The following is a 27,410-nucleotide window of genomic DNA, read 5'->3' on the forward strand; positions in this document are numbered from 1 at the left end:
GGAGAGAGAGACGGAGAGATAGGAGACAGGGGGAGATAGGAGACAGGGGGAGATAGGAGACAGGGGGAGAGAGAGACAGGAGACAGAGGAAATAAAAAGAGCAAAGCATTTTTGAGAGTATGCGGGAGGGAAGGGAAAGCAGCTGAATAAAATCAGGACAAAAATATAGACGAGCAACGCATTTGAGAGAGAGGGGGGGGAGAGGGAGGAGAGAGAAGGGGAGGGAGGGGGAGGGAGAGGGAGGGGGAAGACTGGCGAGTAAAAATAAATTGCGGTGATATTAATTGTAGGCATCCATTGGAGGAGCGTCGGGGGCGCGCGTAGGGCGGTCGGGGGCGCGCGGGGCTGTGAGCCGGTGTCTGTGCTGAGCTGAGCTGAGCAGCGCGGGGGGTGGGGGGGGAGCGGCCACTGTCCGTGTGTCGGGACCGTCAGCCGGACCCGGACCCGGGACACAAGACACACTGCTGGAGATGAGGTGAGCGCCACCGCACAGCACAGCACAGCACGGGGAGGGATGGAGAGAGAGAGAGAGAGAGAGAGAGAGAGAGATAGGGGGGGAGAGGGAGGAGGGGACTGGAGGGGGGACAGGGGGCTGGTGACGAGGGATGGGATGAGAGGAAACCTGAAGCCGGGTTATAATGAGCCGGCAGCTGTCAGAGAGATGGAGGGGAGGGGAGGGAGGGGATGGGAGGGGGGTGGAGATGAGAGGGGGAGTGGGGATAGCTTGTGTCTATACATATAGAGGGGGAGTGGGGAGAGTAGGGGGGGGGGGGGTGCGGGTCGGTCTGCGGTGCGTGTGATGGGGCAGCGGGCCCATTCTGCACAGGGGACCGGCCGCGCTGCAGATGTGGGCAGATGTGCCCCGATGTAGGCTGGTGTGTCCAGGTGCGCCCAGACGCGGGCAGGTGCGGACAGGTGTGTCCAGGTACGGGCAGATGTGTCTAGATGCGAGCAGATGTGTCCGGGTGCGCCCAGACGCGGGCAGATGTGTCCAGATGCGGGCAGATGTGTCCAGGTGCGAGCAGGTGAGTCCAGATGCGGGCAGGTGTGTCCGGATGCGGGCAGATGTGTGCGGGCAGGTGTGTCCAGACGCGAACAGGTGCGGGCAGGTGTGTCCAGGTGCGGGCAGGTGTGTCCGGCAGCTCCCTCTCTGCCCAGATGTTGTGCCTTCAGTTGTGTTAACCTGCACCCAACCAAACCCACCGCAGTGCAACCGGTAGCAGTTTGCATTTTTTTACAACAGCTAAAAGAAAACAAAATGATAACGACTTTAAACGCAATGTGTGAAACAAATGACTTTGCAGAGCAACCGGTGACCTCGTAACTGTCGCGATTTATTTCACCACGACTCATAAACAAATGAAAAACACGGCTTTAAATGAGATGTGGGACACCGCCGACGTTTCCTGGAGAGATGGTCTCTTCCATGGCACGCTTGTATCAAGCTGTGTCCGAGACGCAGCAGTAAACCGGCGCTAACGTGGCCGCAATGACAGGACAGATTTTTGCTTTTGCAAAGGAGTGTGCAGACTGTGGCTCACATACAGTGCCCTGCATAATGTGCAGACTGTGTCTCTCACACACGGGGCCCTCCATAATGTTTGGGACAAAGACCCATCATTTATTTATTTGCCTCTGTACTCCACAATTTGAGATTTGTAATAGAAAAAAATCACATGTGGTTAAAGTGCACATTGAAAGATTTTAATAAAGGCAATTTTTATACATTTTGGTTTCACCATGTAGAAATTATAACAGTGTTTATACATAGTCCCCCCATTTCAGGGCACCATAATGTTTGGGACACAGCAATGTCATGTAAATGAAAGTAGTCATGTTTAGTATTTTGTTGCATATCCTTTGCATGCAATGACTGCTTGAAGTCTGTGATTCATGGACATCACCAGTTGCTGGGTGTCTTCTCTGGTGATGCTCTGCCAGGCCTGTATTGCAGCCATCTTTAGCTTATACTTGTTTTGGGGGCTAGTCCCCTTCAGTTTTCTCTTCAGCATATAAAAGGCATTCTCAATTGGGTTCAGATCGGGTGATTGACTTGGCCACTCATGAATTGACCATTTTTTCGTTTTGAAAAACTCCTTTGTTGCTTTAGCAGTATGTTTGCGATCATTGGCTTGCTGTAGAATGAACTGTCGGCCAATGAGTTTTGAGGCATTTGTTTGAACTTGAGCAGATAGGATGTGTCTATACACTTCAGAATTCATTATACTACTACCATCAGCAGTTGTATGTGAAGATAAGTGAGCCAGTACCTTCAGCAGCCATACATGCCCAGACCATAACACCCCCACCACCGTGTTTCACAGATGAGGTGGTATGCTTTGGATCTTGGGCAGTTCCTTCTCTCCTCCATACTTTGCTCTTACCATCACTCTGATATAAGTTAATCTTCATCTCATCTGTCCACAAGACCTTTTTCCAGAACTGTGGTTGCTCTTTTAAGTACTTCTTGGCAAACTGTAACCTGGCCATCCTATATTTGCAACTAATGAGTGGTTTGCATCTTGCAGTGTATTTCTGTTCATGAAGTCTTCTGCAGACAGTGGTCATTGACAAATCCACACCTGACTCCTGAAGAGTGTTTGATCTGTCGGACAGGCGTTTGGGGATTTTTCTTTATTATAGAGAGAATTCTTCTGCCATCAGCTGTGGAGGTCTTCCTTGGCCTGCCAGTCTCTTTGCGATTAGTAAGCTCACCAGTGCTCTCGTTCTTCTTAATGATGTTCCAAACAGTTGATTTTGGTAAGCCTAAGGTTTGGCTGATGTCTCTAACAGTTTTATTCTTGTTTCTCAGTCTCATAATGGCTTCTTTGACTTTCATTGGCACAACTTTGGTTCTCATGTTGATAAACAGCAATAAAGTTTCCAAAGGTGATGGAAAGACTGGAGGAAAGACTAGATGCTGAGAGCTCTCTTATATCTGCATTAAGGAGGCAATTAAACACCCCTGAGCAATTACAGACACATGTGAAGCCATGTGTCCCAAACATTATGGTGCCCTGAAATGGGAGGACTATGTATAAACACTGCTGTAATTTCTACATGGTGAAACCAAAATGTATAAAAATGGCCTTTAATAAAATCTGACATTGTGCACATTAACCACATGTGATTTTTTTTCTATTACAAATCTCAAATTGTGGAGTACAGAGGCAAATAAATAAATGATGGGTCTTTGTCTCAAACATTATGGAGGGCACTGTAAGTTCAGTCTGCAACAAGCCAGCTAAGGGCGTTGCAGTCTCGTCCCTGCTTTGAAGCAGTGGGTTGCAGTGTTTCAATTGAGTCAATGCCAACAGGTAGAGCAGGAATGCTGTTGGTAGAGGATTGGTGGATGAATCTACTGATGCTGACTGGCAGAGACAATCTGGGCACGAGTACTGTAGGGTCACACAACACGGAAATAGGCCCTTTGATCCAACTTGCCCATGCTGAACACAATGCCCCATCTGCGCTAGTCCCACTGCCTACATTTGGTCCATATCCCACTCAACTTTTCTATCCGTGTACCTAAATGTCTTAAATGTTGATATAGTTCCTGCCTCAACTACCCTCTCTGGCTGCTTGTTCCATATACCACCACCCTCTGTGTGAAATGGTTGTCCCTGAGGTTCTGTTGCCCTCTCACCTTAAACCTGTGTCCCCTGGTTCTTGATTCCCCTTCCCTGGGCAAAAGACTGTGCATTCACCCTGTCTGTTCCCCTTGTGCTCTTTTACACCTCTCCAAAATCACCCCTCATGATCATATACACACCTCTACAAGAACACCCCTCTGTCTCCTGCGCTCCAAGGAATGAAGTCCTCGCCTGCCCAACCTCTCCGTATAGCTCAGGACCTCAGAATTCCTGGCAACATCCTTGTAAATCTTCCCTGCACTCACTCCAGCTTAACGACACCCTTCACCGTACACTCACAATATGCATTGGCGTGAAAATCATTTGCTGTCTTTTTGAAAGAAGTGTTCTTGCTGAGCTGAACTTTTTAATACGAAGAATTGGTTTGATGGTGGAGATATATGAACTAGTAGATATTGTTAGCTGTGGAAGTTGTGTACCTCATAAAAGCTCTTCACTGGAATTCTCCGTGTTAGATTATTTAGAGAAACAGATTATCTAAGAAAAAAATTAGGAGACTAATGTGCTATATTGTTAAATATACTTTTGAACAATGTACTTGAATCTGTTACATTTACGATGTCATAATTGTGAAACCCCATTCATATTGACTGAAGAAGGGTCTCGACCCATGTTCTCCGCTGGGGAACAGGAACACACAGATGGTAACTTCAAGCAGGGAATCTTCCTTTGAGTAATAAGCTGGGAAGAGTACAGAGGAGATTTACGAGGATGTTGCCAGCACTCGAGGGCCTGAGCTATGGGGAGGGGTTGAGCAGGCTGGGACTCTATTCCTTGGAGCGCAGGAGGACGAGGGGTGATCTTATAGAGGTGTACAAGATCATGAGAGGAATAGACATTGTGAATGCAGTCTTTTACCCAGAGTAGGGGAATCGAGAACCAGAGGACATAAGTTTAAGGTGAGAGGGGAAAGATTTAATAGGAATCTGAGGGGCAACTTTATCACACAGAGGGTAGGGTGGTGGGTGTATGGAACGAGCTGCCAGAGGAGGTAGTTGAGGCAGGTACTATCACAACATTTAAAAGACATTTGGACAGGTACATGGAAAGGACAGGTTTAGAGGGATAAGGGCTAAATAGAGAGCTAGATAGAGCTCTTAAGGATAGCGGAGTCAGGGGGTATGGGGAGAAAGCAGGAACGGGGTACTGATTGAGAATGATCAGCCATGATCACATTGAATGGCGGCCCGAATGGCCTACTCCTGCACCTATTGTCTATTGTCTAAATGCAGGCAGGTCGGACAAGTGTAGATGGGGCATGTTGGTCAGCGTGGGTAAGTTGGGCCGAATGGCCTGTGTCCATGCTGTATGACTTTGTGTGTGTGAGTACTTCGTAATAGAAACATAGAAACATCAAATAGGTGCAGGAGGAGGCCATTTAGCCCTTCGAGCCAGCATCGCTATTCATTGTGATCACAGCTGATCATCCACAATCAGTAACCCGTGCCTGCCTTCTCCCCATACCCCTTGATTCCGCTAGCCCCTAGAGCTCTATCTAACTCTTTTAAATTCATCCAGTGAATTGGCCTCCACTGCCTTCTGTGGCAGAGAATTCCACAAATTCACAACTCTCTGGGTGAGAACGTTTTTTCTCACCTCAGTTTTAAATGGCCTTCCCTTTATTCTAAGACTCTGGCCCCTGGTTCTGGACTCCCCCAACATTGGGAACATTTTTCCTGCATCTGGCTTGTCCAGTCCTTTTATAATTTTATACGTGTATGTTAAATAATTGCATTCATTTGTTCAGATACCTGGAAACATATTTAATATATTTTATTATATATTTTAACAGCAATATATTTTATGCTCATTACCATCTTCTCTTTTACATTTTGGTGCTTTTTAGTTAAGTCCGTATGCTATGACCTAAGATGGCAATCTGGTATTTTGTTTACAAACCTGTGCAAGTGCTCCTGTAGCTCCTAATTAGGAAATGCATGGAAATGTTGAGGATTTATTTGCTTTCTAATCTTTCCTTCCTCCTTGGAGAAACGAAATAGTAATTTATCGGGAAAGAGTTATCAGTGCAATCTCCTCCCAGACTGGCAACTGCTCCGTCACCTCAGGCTATTCAAGGACAAACTGGACCAAATGGACCCGTTGGGCCCAAACCTCTCCTGCATTGGTGCAGCACCCTCCCCTCTCCCTCTCCCCCTTCTCCCCTTCCCCCTTCCCCCCTCTCCCCTCCCCTTCTCCCCCTCCCCCTCTCCCCCCTCTTCCCCCTCTCCCCCCTCCATTTCCCCCATTTCCCCTCATCTCCCCCCTCCCCCTCCTCACCCCCCTCACCCCTCATCCCACCCCCTTATCCACCTACACGATTTAGCAGTTTATGGAAATGTACTTTGTCTTTTCGGTCATTATGATTTAATTTGGTCTGTTTAATCCAAGGAATGTGACCACCAATGTAGACAGAGTAAATCCCCATAGACAAGCAATCCTAGTGACACAAATCCCTGTTGAAATAATTTTGAACGTAGTATATTGGTCAGGACATTGCTTTAGGAAGGAGATGAAGAGGGATTTCTCTGACTAGAGGTGGTGAATCTGTGGAATTTATTGCCATAAAAGGCTGTGGAGGCCAAGTCGGTGGATACAACAGCACCAGTAACCCGGGTCCACTCCTGATTAAGGATACAGTCTGTGCGGAGTGTAGAGATACAGGCCCTTCGGCCCACCGGGTCCGCGCCGACCAGCGATCCCCGCACATTAACACTACCTTATACCCACTAGGGACAATTTTAACATTTACCAAGCTAATTAACCTACAAACATGTACGTCTTTGGAGTGTGGGAGGAAACCGAAGATCTCGGAGAAAACCCATGCAGGTCACGGGAAGAACGTACAAACTCCATACAAACAGCACCCGTAGTCGGGATGGAACCCGGGTCTCCGGCGCTGCATTCACTGTAAGGCAGGAACTCTACCGCTGCGCCACCGTGACCGCCCGTGACTGTGTGGGTTTTCTCCAGGTGCTCCGGTTTCTTCCCACATTCCAAAGACATGCTGAGGTTAATTGGCTTCTGTAAATAGCCCCTTGTGTGTCAGGTAGAACTAGTGAACGGGATTGCTGGTTGGTGCGGGCCCGGTGGGCCGAAGGGCTTGTTTACACACTGTATCTCTAAATTAAAACTAAACTAAAATTAATACATTTTATTTTTTAAACTTCAGTCATTTTTTGTAATATTAAAAATGTTTAATTGTGGGAGAGACTAGGACCAATGGTCATAGTCTGAAAATTGAAGGGTGTTCCTTTAGGAAGGAGATGAGGATTTTTTTCTCTAGTCAGAGGGTGGTGAATCTGTGGCATTCTTTGCCACAGAGGGCTGTGGAGGCCACGTCAGTGGATATTTTTAAGGCAGAGATAGATAGATTCTTGATTAGTACGGGCATCATGGGTTATGGGGAGAAGGCAGGAGAATGGGGTTAGGAGGGAGAGATAGATCAGCCTTGATTGAATGGCGGAGTAGACTTAATGGGCCGAATGGCCTAATTATGCTCCTGTCACTTACGAAAAATTGTAAAACTTGGAAAGTGTAATTTTTAACCTTTTTGAGATGCCATCAGGTACTTTTGCAGTAACTGCACTGCCGAAAGATAATGCCTGAGTCTTCTTTGGCATTTTCCCTGCAGCCCTTCTTGAAAAGAGGCACAACATTTGCCACCCTCCAGTCTTCCGGCACCTCTCCTGTATTGAAGAGGGAAAATTCAACCAGGGCTCCCGCAATTTCCACACTAGTTTCCCGCAATGTCCTCGGATATATCTGATCAGGCCCTGGAGATTTTCTACCTTCAAACACGATAGTACCTTCAGTACTTTTTCGACGGTAACCCTGACTGCTCGCTAGATACTTCCAGTGACTGCTCCAATTTCCTCCATCCTACTGTCTTTCTCCTTTGTAAATACCGAGGAGAAATACTCATTTAGTACCTTGCCCATCTTCTGTGACTCCACACAGAGGTGACTGCTTTGATTCCTGAGAGGTCCCATTCTCTCTCTAGTTACCCTTTTCCCCCTTATGTATTTATAAAATCTTTTGGGATTGTCCTCAATGTTACCCGCCAGAGCTATCTCCTGGCACCTTTTTGCCCTTCTGATTTCCTTTTTTAGTTTACTCCTTAGTTCCCGAAACTTTTCCAGGGATGCACTTGATCCCAGCTGCCTATACCTGTCCCATGCACCCTTCTTGCTTTTGATTAATGTCTCAATTTCCCTCGTCAGTCAAGCTTCCTTACGTTTGCCTGCTTTGCCCTTCACTCTAACGGGGACGTACACATCCTGAGCTTTCTTCAGTACACTTTTAAAAACATCCCACTTGGCCGATGTTCCTTTCCCCTTAAATAACCTGCTCCAGTCAACTTGAGTGAGACCATCTCTCATACCCTCAAAGTTGGCCTTTCCCCAGTTGAGCATTTTAACACGTGGACCCTCTCCATCCCTATTCATAACTATCTTAAACCTAATTGCACTGTGGACACTGGTCCCAAAAGGCTCCACACACAATTCATTAACTTGCCCTTCCCAATTTCCCAATACTAGATCCAGCGTTGCCCACTCACGAGTGGGAGCCTCCACATACTGCTTAAGAAAACTCTCCTGAACACTTTTGAGGAATTGCACCTCATCTAAACCCTTCACGCTATGATTTTCCCAGTCTATATTGGGAAAGTTCAAATCCCCTACAACAACAACCTTATTTGACCTACAGCTGTCTGCAATCTCCCGGCACATTTGTTCTTCTAATTCCCGTTGACTATTTGGGGGTCTGTAGTCCACCTCCAACAAGATGATCATCCCTTTCTTGTTCCTCAGCTCCAACCATATAGCCTCACTAGACAAACCGTTGGTAATGTCACTTCTGAACACAGCCGTGACATCCTCCTTAACCAACAATGCAACCCAACAACAACCTCCCCTCCCCCTCACTCCACCCCCTCACTCCACCCCCTCACCCCAGGCCCCTCACCCCAGGCCCCTCACTCTTTTTCCCTCACATGTCTCTCCTGAAGCTCCTGTACCCCGGAACATTGAGCTGCCAGTCCTGCCCGTCCCTTAACCAGGTTTCAGTCATGGCTACAACGTCCCAGTCGCTCGTACCCACCTAAGCTCATATGCCTTACCCATCAGGCCCCTTGCATTAAGATACATGCAGTTTAAACCAACTCTCCTTCCTCACTCTCCGCCTTTCACCTGCCTATTCTGTCCACTAATCTTTCCCTCACCACCCTCCATACCAACTTCTAGCCTCTGTCCTGTACGAGATCCCACCCTCCTGCCGAGATTGTGATGCAGCAGCTTACTGAATGCACAGTTTAATTGTAATGAGGTGGCAGCTTGAAGCACTTCATGATACCACCATGTGACCGCTGTCTCAATACAATGACGCTGAATGTACACCCACACTCAGGCACTAAAAATAAATAGGATTTGTTCTTCATTTAGGGCTATCTTTATGTGAGCACGGTGATTTTAAATACAAGTTGCAATTAATGAGACCATGAAATGGAACTGGTGTCTGCTTTATGGTTTCACGCTCTTCAAGATTCATTTATGCAGTTTAAATAGTTGCAGATAGAAAATTAACAATTTTGTCGGCTTTACTTATGAGTTTAGTTTAGAGATACAGCGCAGGAACAGGCCCTTCAGCCCACCATGACCAGCGATCTCCGCACATTAACACTATCCTACACCCACTAGGGACAATCTTTACATTTTACACCAAGCCAATTAACCTACAAACCTGTATGTCTTTGGAGTGTGGGAGGATACCGAAGATCTCAGAGAAAATCCATGCAGGTCACGGGGAGAAGGTACAAACGCCGTACAGACAGACAGCACCCGTAGTGGGGATGGAACCTGGGTCCCCGGGGCTGTGAAGCAGCAACTCTACCGCTGCACCACTGTGCCACACCAAACATTATGTTGATTTTTTTAGTTTATGGCATCAAAATATTGCAACCATCTCGTTGTCTTCTGTCTTTTCCATGATATTGTGATTTATTTAAACATACATTTGGCAGTGTTTATAATCTGCACAGTTGCATCTATCAATGAAACATAGAAACATAGAAAAATAGATGCAGGAGTAGGCCGTTCGGCCCTTCGGCCATTGGAGCCAGCACCGCCATTCAATGTGATCATGGCTGATCATCTAAAATCAGCACCCCGTTCCTGCTTTCTCCTCACAACCCTTGATTCTTTTAGCCCTAAGAGCTAAGTCTAACTCTCTCTTGAAAACATCCAGTGAATCGGCCTCCACTGCCTTCTGTGGCAGAGAATTCCACAAATTCACAACTCTCTGGGTGAAAAAGTTTTTCCTCATCTCGGTGCTAAATGGCCTCCCCTTTATTCTTTAAATAACTCTAAAGAACTTTGATAGCTGAGAATTTTTTCATTGAAGCTATTTATTACACCGAGTTAAAAAATAACATATGCATGTCAGCAGAATAAGCACTTCAAAAGCACACGGTTTCCACCTTGTTAGACATGCTAATAGTTCATGTGTATAAAAGGGTGGGATATTCTTCAAATGGGCAGCAGAATAAAAGGATCTTTTGCAACATGCATGCAGTCAAACAAACTGCACTCAATCTGAGCCAGTGAACAATCAGAAGCCCATCAACCCACCCATGAGCTGCTGAACAGAACATTCCAGAAATGGGGCAGGATTTGACGAATGGAAAAGGAATGAAACGTTTACTTGATCCCCAGCACCATAAAAGGAACAAAGTCTAAATATCCAAGGCAGTAAAAGTTTGCAGGGGAAGAGCTTTAAATGGAAGTATCTCCTCACTCAGCACACACTGGAGAAGGGTCTCGACCCGAAACATCACCCATTCCTTCTCTCTAGAGATGCTGACTGACCCGCTGAGTTACTCCAGCACTCTGTGAAACGTCACCTATCCATGTTCTCCAGAGATGCTGCCTGACCCGCTGAGTTACTCCAGCATCTTGTGTCTGTCTTCTTTTACCGTAACATTTGCTCTATTCAGCGGCAAATACCTGTACTGTGACAAAAACAAAACTTGCTGCACACTTCACTTGTCTTTTCATCAAAATGGACTGCTTTTGATCATTTACAATAATTTACAGTAGGGTGCAGTATTTATACAATAACACATATTAGATAAAGACTGATATAACATAAACTACAAGTGAACAGATAGAAGCATGAGGGGGGGATCAAATATAAACTTACCGAATAGTTGGTCAGGGCCGTATACATAGAAACATAGAAACATAGAAAATAGGTGCAGGAGGAGGCCATTCCACCCCTCGGGCCAGCACCGCCATTCATTGTGATCATGGCTGATCGTCCACAATCAATAACCCGTGCCTGCCTTCTCCCCATATCCCTTGATTCCACTAGCCCCTAGAGCTCTATCTAACTCTCTCTTAAATCCATCCAGTGACGGCCTCCACTGCCCTCTGTGGCAGAGAATTCCACAAATTCACAACTCTCTGGGTGAAAAAGTCCCTTCTCATCTCAGTTTTAATAGAATAGAAGGGCCGAATGGCCTACTCCTACGCCTATTTTCTATGTTTCTAAGAATAGTGAAAGGCTTTGATAGAGTAGATGTGGAGAGGATATTTCCACTAGTTGGAGAGTCTAGGACCAGAGGCCTCAGAATTAATGGACGTTCCTTTATGAAGGAGATGAGGAGGAATTTCTTTAGACAGAGGGTGGTGAATCTGTGGAATTCTTTGCCACAGAAGGCTGCATTGGATATTTTTATGGCAGAGATAGATAGATTTTTTTATCAGTACAAGTGTCGGGGGTTATAGGGAGAAGGCAGGAGAATGGGGTTGGGAGGGAAAGATAGATCAGTCGTCAATGAATGGTGGAGTAGACTCGATGGGCCAAATGGCCTTATTCTGCTCCTTGAACTTATGAAGCAGGTGAACTTATTATTTAATTGTAGTTCTGAATTGATTGCGTTTGAAAATTTACAATAAAGTACTGCATTTACATCCTTGGTATCGACACTCATTTATAGACTACAAGTGGCCAGACTGAATGTACTGGTGATCAGATCATCAAATGTTATGGATTGTAAAATAATTCCTATGGATAGCAAATGGAATCCTACTATCTAAGAAAGTAGGCACATGGATTCCGATAATGTAAATAATATATATGTTATTCAGGTTAGTTTAGTTTAGAGATACAGCGCAGAAACAGGCCCTTTCGGCCCACCGGGTCCGCGCCGACCAGCGATCCACGCACATTAACACTATCCTACACCCACTACGGACAATATTTACATTGACCAAGCCAATTAACCTACAAACCTGTACGTCTTTGGAATGTGGGAGGAAACCGAAGATCTCGGGGAAAACCCACGCAGGTCACGGGGAGAACGTGCAGACAGCACCCGTAGTCCAGATGGAACCCGGGTCTCCGGCACTGCATTCACTGTCAGGCAGCAGCTCTACCGCTGCACCACCGTGCCGTTATGTTAGAAAAGTGGTCGACGGCAGTTCTGGAGGTGGGCTAGGGTTGTGCGGGTCGGGGGAAGAACCTGATGGTTGTGAGAGAGTCGCTGTTCCTGAGGCTGCTGGTGTAACCTCCTGCCCGACAGCAGCAGTGAGAGGAGGGCACAGTGGGGATGGAGGGGATCCCTGATGATACACGTTGCCTTCTTCAGGTAGCGCCCCGCGTGGATGGTTTCGATGGTGGGGAGTGCTGTACCTGTGGTGGGCCCGGCTGTCCACCATTCTCTGCAACCTCTTGGGTTTCTTGTGCATTGGAATCACCGCACCAGGCCGCGATGCAACCAGTCATGATAACGCCCACACCATCTCCGCACAGGTTTGTCAGTCTCGCACTGAACCTCTGCAAACATCTGAGGAAGTAGAGGCACTGCTTCTTCATGCTGGGCCCAGGACAAGTTATCCGAGATGTTTGATAGAATGGCAGATACACTCAATGGGCCGAATGGCCTAATTCTGCTCCTATGATTTATGAACTGCTAATTACATAGAAACATGAAACATAGTTGCAGGAGGAGGCCATTTGGCCCTTCGAGCCAGCACCACCATTCATTGTGATCATGGCTGATCATCCACAATCACTAACCCGTGCCTGCCTTCTCCCCGTATCCCTTGATTCCGCTAGCCCATAGAGCTCTATCTAACTCTCTCCACCGCTGAACCATCAATGAAATGTGCTGCATGGTCTCCCAATATCCCCATACTGATCAACGATTAGCTCCTTGGTTTTGTAGGAACATAACTGTAGATGCTGGTACAAATCGAAGGTATCACAAAATGCTGGAGTAACTCAGCGGGTCAGGCAGCATCTCAGGAGAGAGGGAATGGGTGACGTTTCGGGTCGAGACCCTTCTTCAGACTGATGTCAGGGGGGCAAAGATATAGGTGGAGACAGAAAGACAGTGGGAGAACTGGGAAGGGGGAGGGGAAGAGAGGGACAGAGGAACTATCTAAAGTTGGAGAAGTCAATGTTTATACCGCTGGGCTGTAAGCTGCCCAGGCGAAATATGAGGTGCTGTTCCTCCAATTTGCAGTGGGCCTCACTATGGCACTGGAGGAGGCCCATGACAGAAAGGTCAGACTGGGAGTGGGAGGGGGAGTTGAAGTGCTCAGCCACCGGGAGATCAGGTTGGTTAAGGCGGACTGAACGAAGGTGTTGAGCAAAACGATCGCCAAGCCTGCGTTTGGTCTCGCCGATGTAGACAAGTTGACATCTAGAGCAGTGGATACAATAGATGAGGTTGGAGGAGGTGCAGATGAACCTCTGTCTCACCTGGAAAGACTGTTTGGGTCTTTGGATGGAGTCGAGGGGGGAGGTAAAGGGACAGGTGTTGCATCTCCTGCGGTTGCAGGGGAAAGTGCCCGGGGATGGGGTGGTTTGGGTAAGAAGGGACGAGTGGACCAGGGAGTTACGGAGGGAACGGTCTCTGCGGAACGCAGAGAGGGGAGGGGATGGGAATATGTGGCCAGTGGTGGGGTCCCGTTGGAGGTGACAGAAATGTTGGAGGATGATTTGTTGGATCCGCTGGCTGGTGGGGTGGAAGGTGAGAACGAGGGGGATTCTGTCCTTGTTACGAATGGGGGGAGGGGGAGCAAGAGCGGAGCTGCGGGATGTAGAAGAGACCCTAGTGAGAGCCTCATCTATAATGGAAGAGGGGAAGCCCCGTTTCCTGAAGAATGAGGACATCTCTGATGCCCTAGTGTGAAAAACCTCATCCTGGGCACAGATGCGGCGTAGACGGAGGAAACCAACCAATGGTTTTGTTGAAATTAAGTTAGAGGGTGTTCTTGTGGTACCTTTCAAACAGTTGTATTTTCTAATATAGTTTCAAATATAGTTGTACCAATTTACAACTGGTTGCAGCTAATTAAAAAAAATTAAAACTACTTTGTAAAGATTTTAAGATTATGTTCAGGTGTCTCAGATAGTTTTGTTTAGTTACAGATACAGCACAGAAACAGGCCCTTAGGCCCACCGGGTCCGCGCCGACCAGCGATCCACTCACATTAACACTCTACACATACTAGGGACAATATTTTCATTTATACATTTATACCAAGCCAATTAACCTACAAACAAGATGCAAGATGCAATGAATTTATTAGGCAAGTATGTAAGAACCTACCTGTACGACTTTGGAGTGTGGGAGGAACCAACGATCTGGGAGAAAACCCACGCAGGTCACGGGGAGAACGTACAAACTCCGTACAGACAGCACCCGTAGTCGGGATCAAACCCGGCTCTCTGGCGCTGTGAGGCAGTGGAGGCCAATTCTCAGAATGCATTCAAGAGAGAGTTAGATAGAGCTCTTAAAGATAGCGGAGTCAGGGGGTATGGGGAGAAGGCAGGAACGGGGTACTGATTGAGAATGATCAGCCGTGATCATATTGAATGGCGGTGCTGGCTCGAAGGGCCGAATGGCCTCCTCCTGCACCTATTGTCTATTGTGCCACCGTGCTACAGTGAAGGCCGCAAAGTATTGACCCAGCAAGACTTGTTCATCCTGATTTCAGAGGGAAGTCAGGGAAAGCTGTCTGCAATCATCGTCCATGCCTGCTTCTGTTTTGCCTTTTGGAAAACGTAGAGAGATTAGACAGAATACACTGTCTCAGGCCCCACTGGTCAGAAAGGAACTGCAGATGCCGGGTTACACCGAAGATAGACACAAAGTGTCTATCAGTACCCTATTCCTGCCTTCTCCCCATATCCCTTGATTCCGCTAGCCCCTAGAGCTCTATCTAACTTGGAAAAAGTCATTGTTAATGCGGCAAATAGCGCAGCGGGTAGAGCTGCTGCCTCTCAGGGCCCAAGACGCAGGTTTGAAACTGAGCTCGGGTGCTGTCTGTGTGGAGTTTGCACCTTCTCCCTGTGACTGCGTTGGTTTACTCCGGGTGCTCCAGTTTCCTCCTACATTCCAACGACGCGCGGGTTTGGTAGGTTAATTGCCCCCTCAGCCAATTTCCCCTCGAGGGTAGGCAGTGGGTGAGAGAGTGGGACAATATTGAATTGGTGGAGGCAGTGATGAGAGAGTGGGACAATATTGAACTGGTGTAGGCAGTGGTTGGGAGAGTGGGACAATATTGAACTGGTGTAGGCAGTGGGTGAGAGAGTGGGACAATATTGAACTGGTGTAGGCAGTGGATGAGAGAGTGGGACAATATTGAACTAGTCTAGGCAGTGGATGAGAGAGTGGGACAATATTGAACTAGTCTAGGCAGTGGATGAGAGAGTGCGACAATATTGAACTAGTGTAGGCAGTGGTTGGGAGAGTGGGACAATATTGAACTGGTGTAGGCAGTGGTTGGGAGAGTGGGACAATATTGAACTGGTGTAGGCAGTGCATGAGAGAGTGGGTCAATATTGAACTGGTGTAGGCAGTGGTTGGGAGAGTGGGACAATATTGAACTGGTGTAGGCAGTGCATGAGAGAGTGGGTCAATATTGAACTGGTGTAGGCAGTGGTTGGGAGAGTGGGACAATATTGAACTGGTGTGATCAGGTGATCGATGGTCGGTGTGGACTCGGTGGGCCGAAGGGCCTGTTTCCATGCTGTATCTTTAAACTAAACTAAATATTTTGTCACATGAAGCAAGCCAACCTCATTTCCTACTGTAATCATACATGCATGTCCTCCACAGGCTGTAGTTAGAAACAATGCAGTTTCATCTGTTTTCTGGCCCAGAGTTGTCAAATGCACCTCATAGTCCAGAATGCACTTCATACTGACAGATTCTTGATTACCAAGGGTTTAGTTTAGTTTAGAGACACAGCGTGGAAACAGGCCCTTTCGGCCCACCGGGTCCGCGCCGACCAGCGATCCCCACACACTAACACTATCCTACACCCACTAGGGACAATTGTTACATTTACCAAGCCAATTAACCTACGAATCTGTACGTCTTTGGAGTGTGGGAGGAAACCGAAGATCTGGGAGAAAACCCACGCAGGTCACGGGCAGAACGTACAAACTCCGTACGGACAGCACCCGTAGTCGGGATGGAACCCGGGTCTCCGGCGCTGCATTCGCTGGAAGGCAGCAACTCTACTGCTGCACCACCAAAGGGTGTCAAAGTTTATGGGGAGAAGGCAGGAGAATGGGGTCGAGAGGGAAATATAGATCAGCCATGATTGAATGGTATGGCAGACTCGATGGGCTGAATGGCCTCCTGCTCCTTGACTTGCGAACCTAAGAGTAACTCAGTGTTCGCGACACTCGGCTGTAACGTACTCAGCTTGTTTCCAACTTCTTTCATCATTGCTTCCAAGCCGCAGAAGCTTTTATCCAGTTTATCACTCAGTTTCGCTATTGCTTCTAAAGTACTGGGATCAGCCTTCACCACAACCTTTTTTTGGAGAGGCTCTTGTCTCCATTCTTTGTAATGTTAAAATGTATAAAAGTATCAACACTTTGTATCAAAATGTATCAACACTTTAAAAAAAGTTATTCCGTGTCTTGAAATCTAGTGAAATCATGCTGCCACTGGAGACACTTGGAGTTCAACAGAGAATGAATCTTCAGTGGAAACAAGGAACTGCAGATGCTGGTTAAAAAAAAAGACACAGAGTGCTGGAGTAACTCAGCGGGTCAGGCAGCATCTCTGGAGAACATGGATAGGTGACGTTTTGGGTCGAGACCCTTTGGACTGAGGAAGGTCTGAAAAAGGGTCTTGATCCTAAAAGTCACCTATCCAGGTTCTCCAGAGATGCTGCCTGGTCACCTATCCATGTTCTCCAGAGATGCTGCCTGACCCGCTGAGTTACTCCAGCACTCTGTCCTTTTCTCATCTCTTCAGATCTCCGTGTATCTGTGAGCTGATCTTGAATTCACCGGCACACTTCCATGGCCTTACATCATCAATGATAAACTTGATCATTTAAGACCAATCGTTTCAAGTACTCCACATATGTTTCCTGTCAATAAGAGATGCCCACAGATAAGTATACGTGCGTTTCCTTTAATGCATTTCTGCATGCTGAGATGTGTGCTTTGCAGGCTGAAGTTACGAGTTTCATTGTTCCGTTCCGGTACATTCGTCAGTAGAACACCAAACTCCTGAGTCATCCTTCTTCAGTCGGTGATTGGGCATTGTAATCTCAAGATTGCACAAAACAATACCTCTCATCCTTTCCCCGAGAACTGAGGGCAGCACAGGAACAGGCCCTTCGGCCCGTCATGTCCATGCCGACCGACCATGATGGCAAGTTAAACTGATCCCATCTGCCTCCACATGATGCCTCTATTCCCCACACTTCCACGTGCCCATCTAAAAGCCTCTTAAACACCATTATGATTATGGTTTCTAAATTGACTGTGCTTTTTTTTCAATGTAGACAAAGATTATTTAATTTATAAATGCATTTAATGCCCATTAAGGCAGATTGCGTTTAATGTCCATGGTTATTATTTACTTCTCTTGTGAAGTGAACTTCTGCTAATTCCACTTCCAGGCAACATTTTAGTAAAGTAGTAAGTATTTTCTTGTGTTCTACTGCTCAGCAAAAAAATGTATGCTCCGTTCGAACTCTGTTCATGATGATCGAATGAATCAAGTAGTCAGGTCCTCTTCATTCAGACTGGGTGACATTTTGGATCTCGGCCTGAAACGTCACCCATTCCGTCTCTCCAGAGATGCTGCCTGTCCCGCTGAGTTAATCCAGCATTTTGTGTCCATCAAGATTTCTTGGTTGCATGCTTGGCATTTCAAATGCTCATTTTATCTAACATAATATCTGGGAAACAATGTGTGGCATCACATGTAATACAGGAGATGGGAGCCACTGGGCAAAGATTGCAGTTAATTAATCTTAACGACAACATTTACTCCAATTGATTTTATAAGCCAAATGAGTTAATAATTAGAACACTAAACTAATTATATTTTTATAATTATGAGCTGCAATATAAGGGCGCATGTGGGCGTTTTGTTTTAGGTGAATATGTGTACGGTAAATGTTTACAATTCAAGGAAGATCATTGCTGAAGAGGTAGAAACCAAGATACACCAAAGGGGGACATAGAGTCATAAAGTCGTGCAGCACGGAAACAGGCCTTTCTTCAGACTGAGAGTCAGGGGAGAGGGGGACACAGAGATAAGGAAGGGTAAGGTGTGATAATGTGATATCAAAGAGGATGAGGTTTAAGGAAAATGTAGAATAGGTTAGTATTAACTGGGGTAAGTTGACCACGAGACATACAATGTAACATTTAATCAGGAGGACAGTCAGACTGGTCGGAGAACTGGGAAGGGGAGGGACGGAGAGAGAGGGAAAGCAAAGGTTACTTGAAGTTAAAGAAATCAATGTTCATACCGCTGGGGTGTAAGCTGCCCAAGCGAAATATGAGGTGCGGTTCCTCCAACTTGCGCTGGGCCTCACTCTGACAATGGAGGAGGCCCAGGACAGAAAGGTCAGTGTGGGAATGGGAGGGGGAGTTAAAGTGTCCAGCAACCGGGAGATCATGTCATCGAGTCATCCAGTGATACAGTGTGGAAACAGGCCCTTCGGCCCAACTTGCCCACACCGGCCAACAATGGCCCAGCTACACAAGTCCCACCTGCCAGCATTCGGTCCATATCCCTCCAAACCTGTCCTAGCCATGTTGGTCTAGGCGCGTTCTACATATTCAAAGTCACTATTGACTCTGCAGAGGAGAGCATAGTAGGGGACTGAGAACAGTCCCTGCGGGATGGGGTGTTGGGGATTATTGTGGAGGCGATGTTGCCACCTATCCTCACTGATTGTGGTCAGTGGGTCAGAACGTCAAGGAGTCAGAGGCAGAGGGGGGAGCTGATTCCTAGATCCCCGAGTTTGGAGATGGCCTGGGCCTCCTCCACTGTCAGAGTGAGACCAAATGCAAATTGGAGGAACAGCACCTCATATGTCACTTGGGCAGCTTACAGCCCAGCGGTATGGATAGTGATTTCTCTAATTTCATGTAACTCCTGTATTCCCCCTCTCTCCATCGCTGCCCAACCCTCGTCTTGCCAGTTCCACTGTTTGCATCCACATATGATACGATTATTCATCTCCGGAGGGAGATTGGTCAGCCAACAGTCACAACACACAGCAAGGTAGACGAAAACTTGAAATTAAAAGTGAAAACAAAAAGAAAAAGACAAGCCACTGTTGTCTGGCTGCCGTGTGCACAGCACCTTCACCGGAACAAACAAACAAACACACAAACGAACACAGACTTATCCCCTGGGCAGAGGATTCTAAACTAGAGTCCCCTCCTTCCCCCACACTGGGTCCCCCTTTGTTATCCCACCGTCCCTCACGGCGATCCCCCCCATGCCGGGTCCTCATTCTCTTCCCGCCCTCCCCCCCTCACGCTCATCGAGGCTCACGCAGCCGCCAAGGCCCCGCCACCGCCAAGGCCCCACCACCACCGCCAAGGCCTCACCACCACCGCCAAGGCCCCACCACCACCGCCAAGGCCCCACCACCACTGCCAGGGCCCCACCACCATCGCCAAGGCCCCACCACCACCGCCAAGGCCCCACCACCGCCAGGGCCCCACCACCACCGCCAAGGCCCCACCACCACCGCCAAGGCCTCACCACCACCGCCAAGGCCTCACCACCACCGCCAAGGCCTCACCACCACCGCCAAGGCCCCACCACCACCGCCTGGGCCCCACCACCGCCACGGCCTCACCACCACCGCCAAGGCCCCACCACCGCCAGGGCCCCACCACCACTGCCAAGGCCCCACCACCACCGCCAAGGCCTCACCACCACCGCCAAGGCCCCACCACCACCGCCTGGGCCCCACCACCACCACCAGGGCCCCACCACCACCGCCAGGGCCCCACCACCACGACCAAGGCCCCACCACCACCGCCAAGGCCCCACCACCGCCAAAGACCCACCACCGTCAAGGCCCCACCACCGCCAAGGCCCCAACACCACCGCCAAGGCCCCACCACCACCGCCAAGGCCCCACCGCCGCCAAGGCCCCACCACCACCGCCAAGGCCCCACCACCACCTGGAACCCACCACCGCCAGGGCCCCACCGCCACCGCCAAGGCCCCTCCACCACCGCCAGGGCCCTACCACCACCGCCAAGGCCCCACCACCACTGCCAGGGCCCCAGCACCACCGCCAAGGCCCCACCACCACTGCCAGGGCCCCACCACCACCGCCAAGGCCGCACCACCACCGCCAGGGCCCCACCACCACCGCCAGGGCCCCACCACCACCGCCAAGGCCCCACCACCACCGCCTGGGCCCCACTACCACCACCTGGGCCCCACCACCACCACCAGGGCCCCACCACCACCGCCAGGGCCCCACCACCACCGCCAAGGCCCCACCACCACAGCCAGGGCCCCACCACCGCCAGGGCCTCACCACCACCGCCAGGGCCCCACCACCACCGCCAAGGCCCCACCACCACCGCCAGGGCCCCACCACCACCACCAAGGCCCCACCACAGCCAGGGCCCCACCACCACCGCCAAGGCCCCACCACCACCGCCAAGGCCCCACCACATCCGGGGCTCCCGTTGCTGTTGAGGCTCACGCTGCCGCCAAGGCTCCCATTGTTGGCACCGCCGAGGCCCCTTCGGTCCAGGCAGGCCTCACCGCCCGGCTTCACCGCGGTCCCCTGGGAGGCATGTGGAGCGAGTCGGGCCTACCGGGGCGTGTTCCGGTCGGCAGTGCGGTTGTTCAGAGGGTGGATCGGGCCTGCGTGGCTTCCCGGCACACCTGGCCACTTCGTTATCACCTCCTCCCCAGCCAACAATGGGCTCCACTTTACCTTGGCCATCTGTGCCGGCTATGATTTGTTTTGAGCCTTTTCGTACCTCTAGTTTCCCACCCCCGACTCGCAGTCTGAAGAAGGGTCCCGACCCGAAACGTCACCTATTCACGTTCTCCAGAGATGCTGCCTGACCCGCTGAGTTACTCCAGCACTTTGTGTGCTTTTGTGTGAACCAGCATCTGCAGTTCCTTGTTTTGTATGCCAGAATATATCTGGGCAGGTTTGCATTGGGTGCTGTGGATGTCAGTATTGTAAATGTACTGGGACAGCACGGCTAGTCATTGCTGAGTTACTCCAGCATCTTGTGTCTCTTCGGTGTAAACCAGCATCTGCAGTTCCTTCCCACACAGTTTGGAGATGGGTTTGGATGGGTTTATGGCATTGAAAGTTGAAATATTGTGGAGAAATAGGTGTCTAACATAGGAGTTTAGTAGGTGCCTAGATGTTCCAGAGATGAGTTTCGGGTCAGGGACCTGTTGCAATGATAAGCACATTGCTGACTTTGGTGGCTGGAGTTAATGTGTACTATCACTAGTCTCTCAAAGCACTTCATGACGGTGGTCATAGAGTCACTGGATGGTAATCATTGAGACACGCTGCCTTACTTTTCTTCAGCATGAAGGTCTATTTGAAGATAGACACAAATGCTGGAGTAACTCAGCGGGTCAGGCAGCATCTCTGGAGAGAATGAATGGTGACATTTCGAGTTCAGACCCTTCTTCATGCTGAGAGTGCTGAGACTGGTCTTTTTGAAGCAGGTGGGGACATTTGGAGCTTGACCACCTGTGTTCAACAGCACCTGTGCACTACATTATTCAGAGGTCTATGATGAGTTGTCCTATTTTTATTAAAGATGGGCACAAAGTGCTGGAGTAACTGAGTGGGTCAGGCACCATCTCTGCAGGAAAAGGATAGGTGATGTTTTGGGTCAGGATCATAGAAATGTAGAAAATAGGTGCAGGAGGAGGCAATTTGGCCCTTCGTGCCAGCACCGCCATTCATTGTGATCATGGCTGATCATCCACAATCAGTAACCCGTGCCTGCCTTCTCCCCATATCCCTTGATTCCGCTAGCCCCTAGAACTCTATCTAACTCTCTCTTAAATTCATCCAGTGAATTGGCCTCCACTGCCCTCTGTGGCAGAGATTCCGACACATTCACAACTCTCTGGGTGAAAAAGTTTTTTCTCACCTCAGTTTTAAATGACCTCCCCTTTATTCTTAGACTGTGGCCCCTGGTTCTGGACTCTCCCAACATTGGGAACATTTTTCCTGCATCTTGCTTGTCCAGTCCTTTTATAGTTTTCATTTTCATTTCATTTCATATATACAGCGCGGAAACAGGCCTTTTCGGCCCACCAAGTCCGCGCCGCCCAGCGATCCCCGCACACTAACACTATTAACACTATCCTACACACACTAGGGACAATTTTTACATTTACCCAGTCAATTAACCTACATAAAAAAGGGGGCGTGGCTGTGTTCTGCAGCTGCAGCTGTGGCTCACCGGCAGTCTCTCCGTTTTTTTTTTGTGTTTTTTTGTCATTGTTGATGTTAAATGTACGTTTTGTTTTATTTTTAATTCTGTGTATTTAGGGGGGTGGTGGGGGGGTTGGGGGAAACCTTTTTTTCAAATCTCCTCCTCAACGGAGATGCGACCTTTACCGTGTCGTATCTCCGTTCGCGCAACGGCCTAACATCGTGGAGTCGGCGGCCTCCAGCTGGGATCGACCTCAAAGACTCCGGTCGCAGGGCCTGGACTTACCATCTCGGAGGCTTCGGCCGTGGGCCCTGCAGACCGCAACATCGGGAGTTCGCAGGTCCCTGGCTGGCGACCGGCTTTTGGGAGCTCCAGCCGTAGCAGCTTCGACTGCCCCGAAGCGCGAGGTACGATCAACCCGCTCGCAGGCCCTTCATCACCCTGCGTGGCCCGGCCGCAGCACTTTACATCGCCCGGTGGGGGCTCAGGACTTTCATCGCCCTGCGTGGCTCGGCCGCAGCACTTTCCATCGCCCGGTGGGGGCTCAGGACTTTCATCGGCCTGCTCGGCTCGGCCCTGGGACTTTCCATCGCCTGGTGGGGGCTTCAAAAAGTTGGGAGCCTAGATCACCTCGTGGCACCGCAGGAGAAAAATGAGGAGGAGATAAGACTTTGCCTTCCATCACAGTGCCTAGAGCAATCACTGTGATGGCTGTTTTGTGTAAAAAATTATATCTGTGTGTCTTGTGCTTTTTAAATGTCTACTGCCGGACCCTGACGTGAGAGGACGCTGGCGTTGAGTATTCGCCGCTTTTCCGTCAGGATAGTTTGTCTGTTTGTTTCTATGTTAATTGTTTTTGTAAAGCGCTTTGAGCATGTGATAAGGCGCTATATAAAATAAATGGATTATTATTATTATTATTATTATACCTGTACGTCTTTGGAGTATTTATACGTCTCTGTAAGATCCCCTCTCATCCTTCTAAATCCAGTGAATACAAGCCCAGTCTTTCCAACCATTCCTCATATGACAGTCCCGCCATCCCAGGAGTTAACCTGGTGAACCTACCTCAATGGCAAGGATGTGCTTCTTAGGCTAGGAATACTGCTGAGGTAAACTGAGGTAAACATGGATTTCAAGTACGTTGTTTGTGTTTATATGTAAAGAGAACTGGGAATAACGTCACAAATTTATTTTTAATTAAAATAAAATGGGAAAATATTCTACGCAGGTGATGAGTAGGAAAGAGATGTGCTAAATATTTAAACAGACTGTGGAATATTTTGGCATGTCAAAATAATCTTGTATTAAAATAAAATGGGCATGTTATTATGAAATAATATTCTCTGATTGCCGGCCCCAATTATATTAAAGATTTTCATAACATGAATCATTATCTCTGACGGGTTTGCTCAAAGATAACCATGAAGACAATTTTGCCCAACCCATGCATAACTCATTGTGTGAATCTCTGTAATGCGGTGGATACGCCTGCAATGATACTGCAGTTGGAGCAAAGTCACTAATGCTGGAATGTGTGGCTGACACACAAGTAAGTTGTCTTTCTTTCATCGGTTCAAACTATCTGCAGCTTTTGGCACGATTGACCTTCTCGACGTCCTACTCCAACACCACCCCATCAACGTCCAGCTAGTTTGGATTGCATCTACTCTTTGGGAAGGCTCCGCTCTTTGAACGTCTGCAGATGTTCTACCAATCGGTGGTGGGCAGTGCCATCTTCTACGTTGTCGTGTGCTGGGACAGCAGGGCGAAGGCCGCAGACGCCATCAGGACTAACAAACTCATTGGGAAGGCTGGCTCTGTCCTGGGGATGGAGTTGGATTCATGGGAGATGGTCTTGGAGGGGAGGATGCTCCTCAAACAGCAGAGCATCCTCGACAATACAGCTCACCCCCTCCATGACACACTGGTCAACCTGAGGAGCACCTTCAGCAACAGACTGGTTCCACCAAGATGCAGCACAGAACGCCACAGGAGATCCTTCTTCCCTGTGGCTATCAAACTGTACAACTCCTCCCCCTTCTGTCGTGGGGTAGACTGTCCCTGCCCCCCCCCCCCCCAATCTTTGCACACCCCCAATCCTTTCCACTCATCACTTTAATTTCATGTTTCATGTATCTTGTGTTTTATGACTGTTGGCAGGTCAACTTTGCTCCAGGGATACCTAACGTTCTATCGTAGCTGCCCTGTTCCATTCTACCGTGGGCACTGAGGCATGACTTTTCTTCTTCTTGGAGTCCTCCAACAATCTGTCTTGGTCACCTTGGAGTACCTCAGTGGGTCAGGCAGCATCTCTGGAGAACATGGATAGGCGACGTTTCACAGAGTGCAGGAGTAACTCAGTGGGCCAGGCAGCATCTCTGGAGAACATGGATATGTGACGTTTCACAGAGTGCTGGAGTAACTCAGCGGGACAGGCAGCATCTGTGGAGAACATGGATAGGTGACGTTTCACAAAGTGCTGGAGTAACTCAGCGGGACAGGCAGCATCTGTGGAGAACATGGATAGGTGACGTTTCACAGAGTGCTGTAGTAACTCAGCGGGTCAGGCAGCATCTCTGGAGAACATGGATAGGTGACATATTTCTTTCTGCAGTTGTACAGGGCCCTGGTGCGACCACATCTGGAGTATTGTGTGCAGTTTTGGTCTCCTAATTTGAGGAAGGACGTCCTTGCTATTGAGGCAGTGCAGCGTAGATTCACCAGGTTAATTCCCGGGATGGCAAGACTGTCATATGAGGAAAGATTGCGAAGACTAGGCTTGTATTCACTGGAGTTTAGAAGGATGAGATGGGATCATAGAAACGTATAAAATTATAAAAGGACTGGACAAGCTAGATGCAGGAAAAATGTTCCCAATGTTGGGGGAGTCCAGAACCAGGGCCAGCACCGCCATTCATTGTGATCATGGCTGATCATCCACAATCAGTAACCCGTGCCTGCCTTCTCCCTATACCCCCTGATACCGCTAGCCCCTTGAGCTCTATCTAACTCTTTTAAATTCATCCAGTGAATTGGCCTCCACTGCCCTCTGTGGCAGAGAATCCCACAAATTCACAACTCTCTGGGTGAAAACATTTTTTCTCACCTAAGTTATTAATGGCCGCCCCTTTATTCTTAGCCTGTGGCAACTTGGTTCTGGACTCCCCCAACATTGGGAACATTTTTCCTGCATCTAGCTTGTCTAGCCCTTTCATAACTGGACAAGCTAGATGCAGGAAAAATCTACTATGACTTGCTGACTCTTGTACAAAATGCCCCAAACATACACCTTCTGTACTGCTCTTGCGGTTCATTCTTGTGTTACCAATCGTCAATTGTTTTAACTATTTTAAGTCATTTGTTTTGAGACTTTACTTTTTTTTTTAAATAACAAACAAGAAATGTTAATAGTTTCAGTATTTGTAATAGTTTTCAAAGATCTTAAAACTAAAGTCATTATCAGTAATCCTCTCTTGCACCTAGCGAGCACCTTGCACTTTACCAGCTGGCATCTAGGCTGGCACGGTGGCACAGCGGTAGAGTTGCTGCCTCACAGCCCCAGAGACTCAGGTTCCATCCCGACTACGGGTGCTGTCTGTACGGAGTTTGTACGCTCTCCCCGTGACCTGCGTGGGTTTTCTCCGGGATCTTCGGTTTCCTCCCACACTCCAAAGATGTACAGGCTTGTAGGTTAATTGGCTTGGTGTAATTTGTAAATTGTCCCTAGTGTGTGTAGGATAGTGTAAGAGCACGGAGATCGTTGGTCGGTGCGGACACGGTGGGTGGAAATGTTTGCTTCCGCGCTGTATCTCTAAACTAAACTGAACACCAAACATCTTTGAGACGTCCACACTCCAGCTCTGCTCTCCTGAACTGTCAAAACCATACAGAGGATAATCTGTTGGAGCTTTCTTTCAGACGTTATTATAAACCTCCTGTGAAGCAGCACGGGGCATAAGTTCTGTCCAAGGTACCATCTAAATTGCGGTATTTCATTGACTGTGAATGTTCCCCCACACACCTGGGGAGATTGCACACATTGCCCAACAACACAATATTGCATCAGGGCTATTAATATTTCACCCGCAGTTGCGAAAGACATGCACAATACCTCAGGAAAATATAGGAACCTATATTTATACAGAACCTTGTCTATCCCTCAACAAAAGAGAGTTTTGCAGAACATTCCTCAAATATCACCCTGAATATTGCAGTTATTATAACCAGATAGTTGTGGTGAAGGAAGTCAATAATCAGCGAGCCAGGTGGGTGTGGGTGCGTGGTTATCTGACTTCATGTGTAGTCATGCTGTTTGAGTGCAGTCAATGCAGCAGTGACTGAAGATATAGAACCAAGTTGCACAACTCAGTACAGAAATGCACGACTTGTGGCAGTAATTAAAGACCTTTGTCCAATGTCATTAAGTTAGAATTTACCGGGTCTGATCGCCCGGCGCGGGGGAGCTGAGATCCCCCCCGATACGGGAGCTTGATCGCCCCGACATGGACGGCCCAAATGCCGCCGGCTACGGGAGCCACGATATATGGAAGGATCGAGGCCCCCGACCGCGGGAGAACAAAGAAGGGAAGAGATGGAACTTTTTTTCGCCTTCCATCACAGTGAGGAATGTGGAGGAGTCACTGTTTTGGATGTTCGTGTTGAAATGTATTTTGTGTTCTGTTGCTTTTTATTGGTATGACTGTATGGCAAAACAAATTCCTTGTATGTTGCAAAACATACTTGGCTAATAAAGCATATTATGATTTTAGGCCAGAATCTAAGAGAATCGCGGCAGAAATAAGGAGGCAGATTATTATCTCAATGGTAAAGGGGGAAGTGCAACGAGACCTGGGTGTCCTTGTACTCCAGTCACTGAAAGTAAGTGTGCAGGTACAGCAGGCAGTGAAGAAAGCTAATGGAATGTTGGCCTTCATAACGAGAGGATTTGAGTATAGAAGCAAAGAAGTCCTTCTGCAGTTGTACAGGGCCCTGGTGATCCAACATCTGGAGTATTGTGTG

At 48.4% G+C, this 27,410-nt stretch overlaps 1 protein-coding gene across 5 annotated transcripts in view; it reads left to right on the plus strand.

Moving 5' to 3' along the window:
* Positions 1-350: 350 nt before the first annotated feature.
* Positions 351-27,410, plus strand: part of LOC144597118 (ena/VASP-like protein) — a 177,427-nt gene continuing 150,367 nt past the window's right edge. For 2 of the 5 annotated variants that reach the window (XM_078406020.1, XM_078406021.1), the window contains exon 1: positions 351-475. Coding sequence is in view for 3 of the 5 variants with exons in the window: in XM_078406019.1 (XP_078262145.1) it covers positions 946-1,025 (80 nt within the window). In the remaining 2 variants the exon portion in view is untranslated. Of the gene's footprint in view, positions 476-812; positions 1,026-27,410 lie in introns of those variants that run through there. The other 3 variants (XM_078406018.1, XM_078406022.1, XM_078406019.1) reach the window with 3 other exon arrangements.

This window comes from Rhinoraja longicauda, chromosome 10 (genome assembly GCF_053455715.1).
Source record: "Rhinoraja longicauda isolate Sanriku21f chromosome 10, sRhiLon1.1, whole genome shotgun sequence".
NCBI classification, from domain to species: domain Eukaryota; kingdom Metazoa; phylum Chordata; class Chondrichthyes; order Rajiformes; family Arhynchobatidae; genus Rhinoraja; species Rhinoraja longicauda.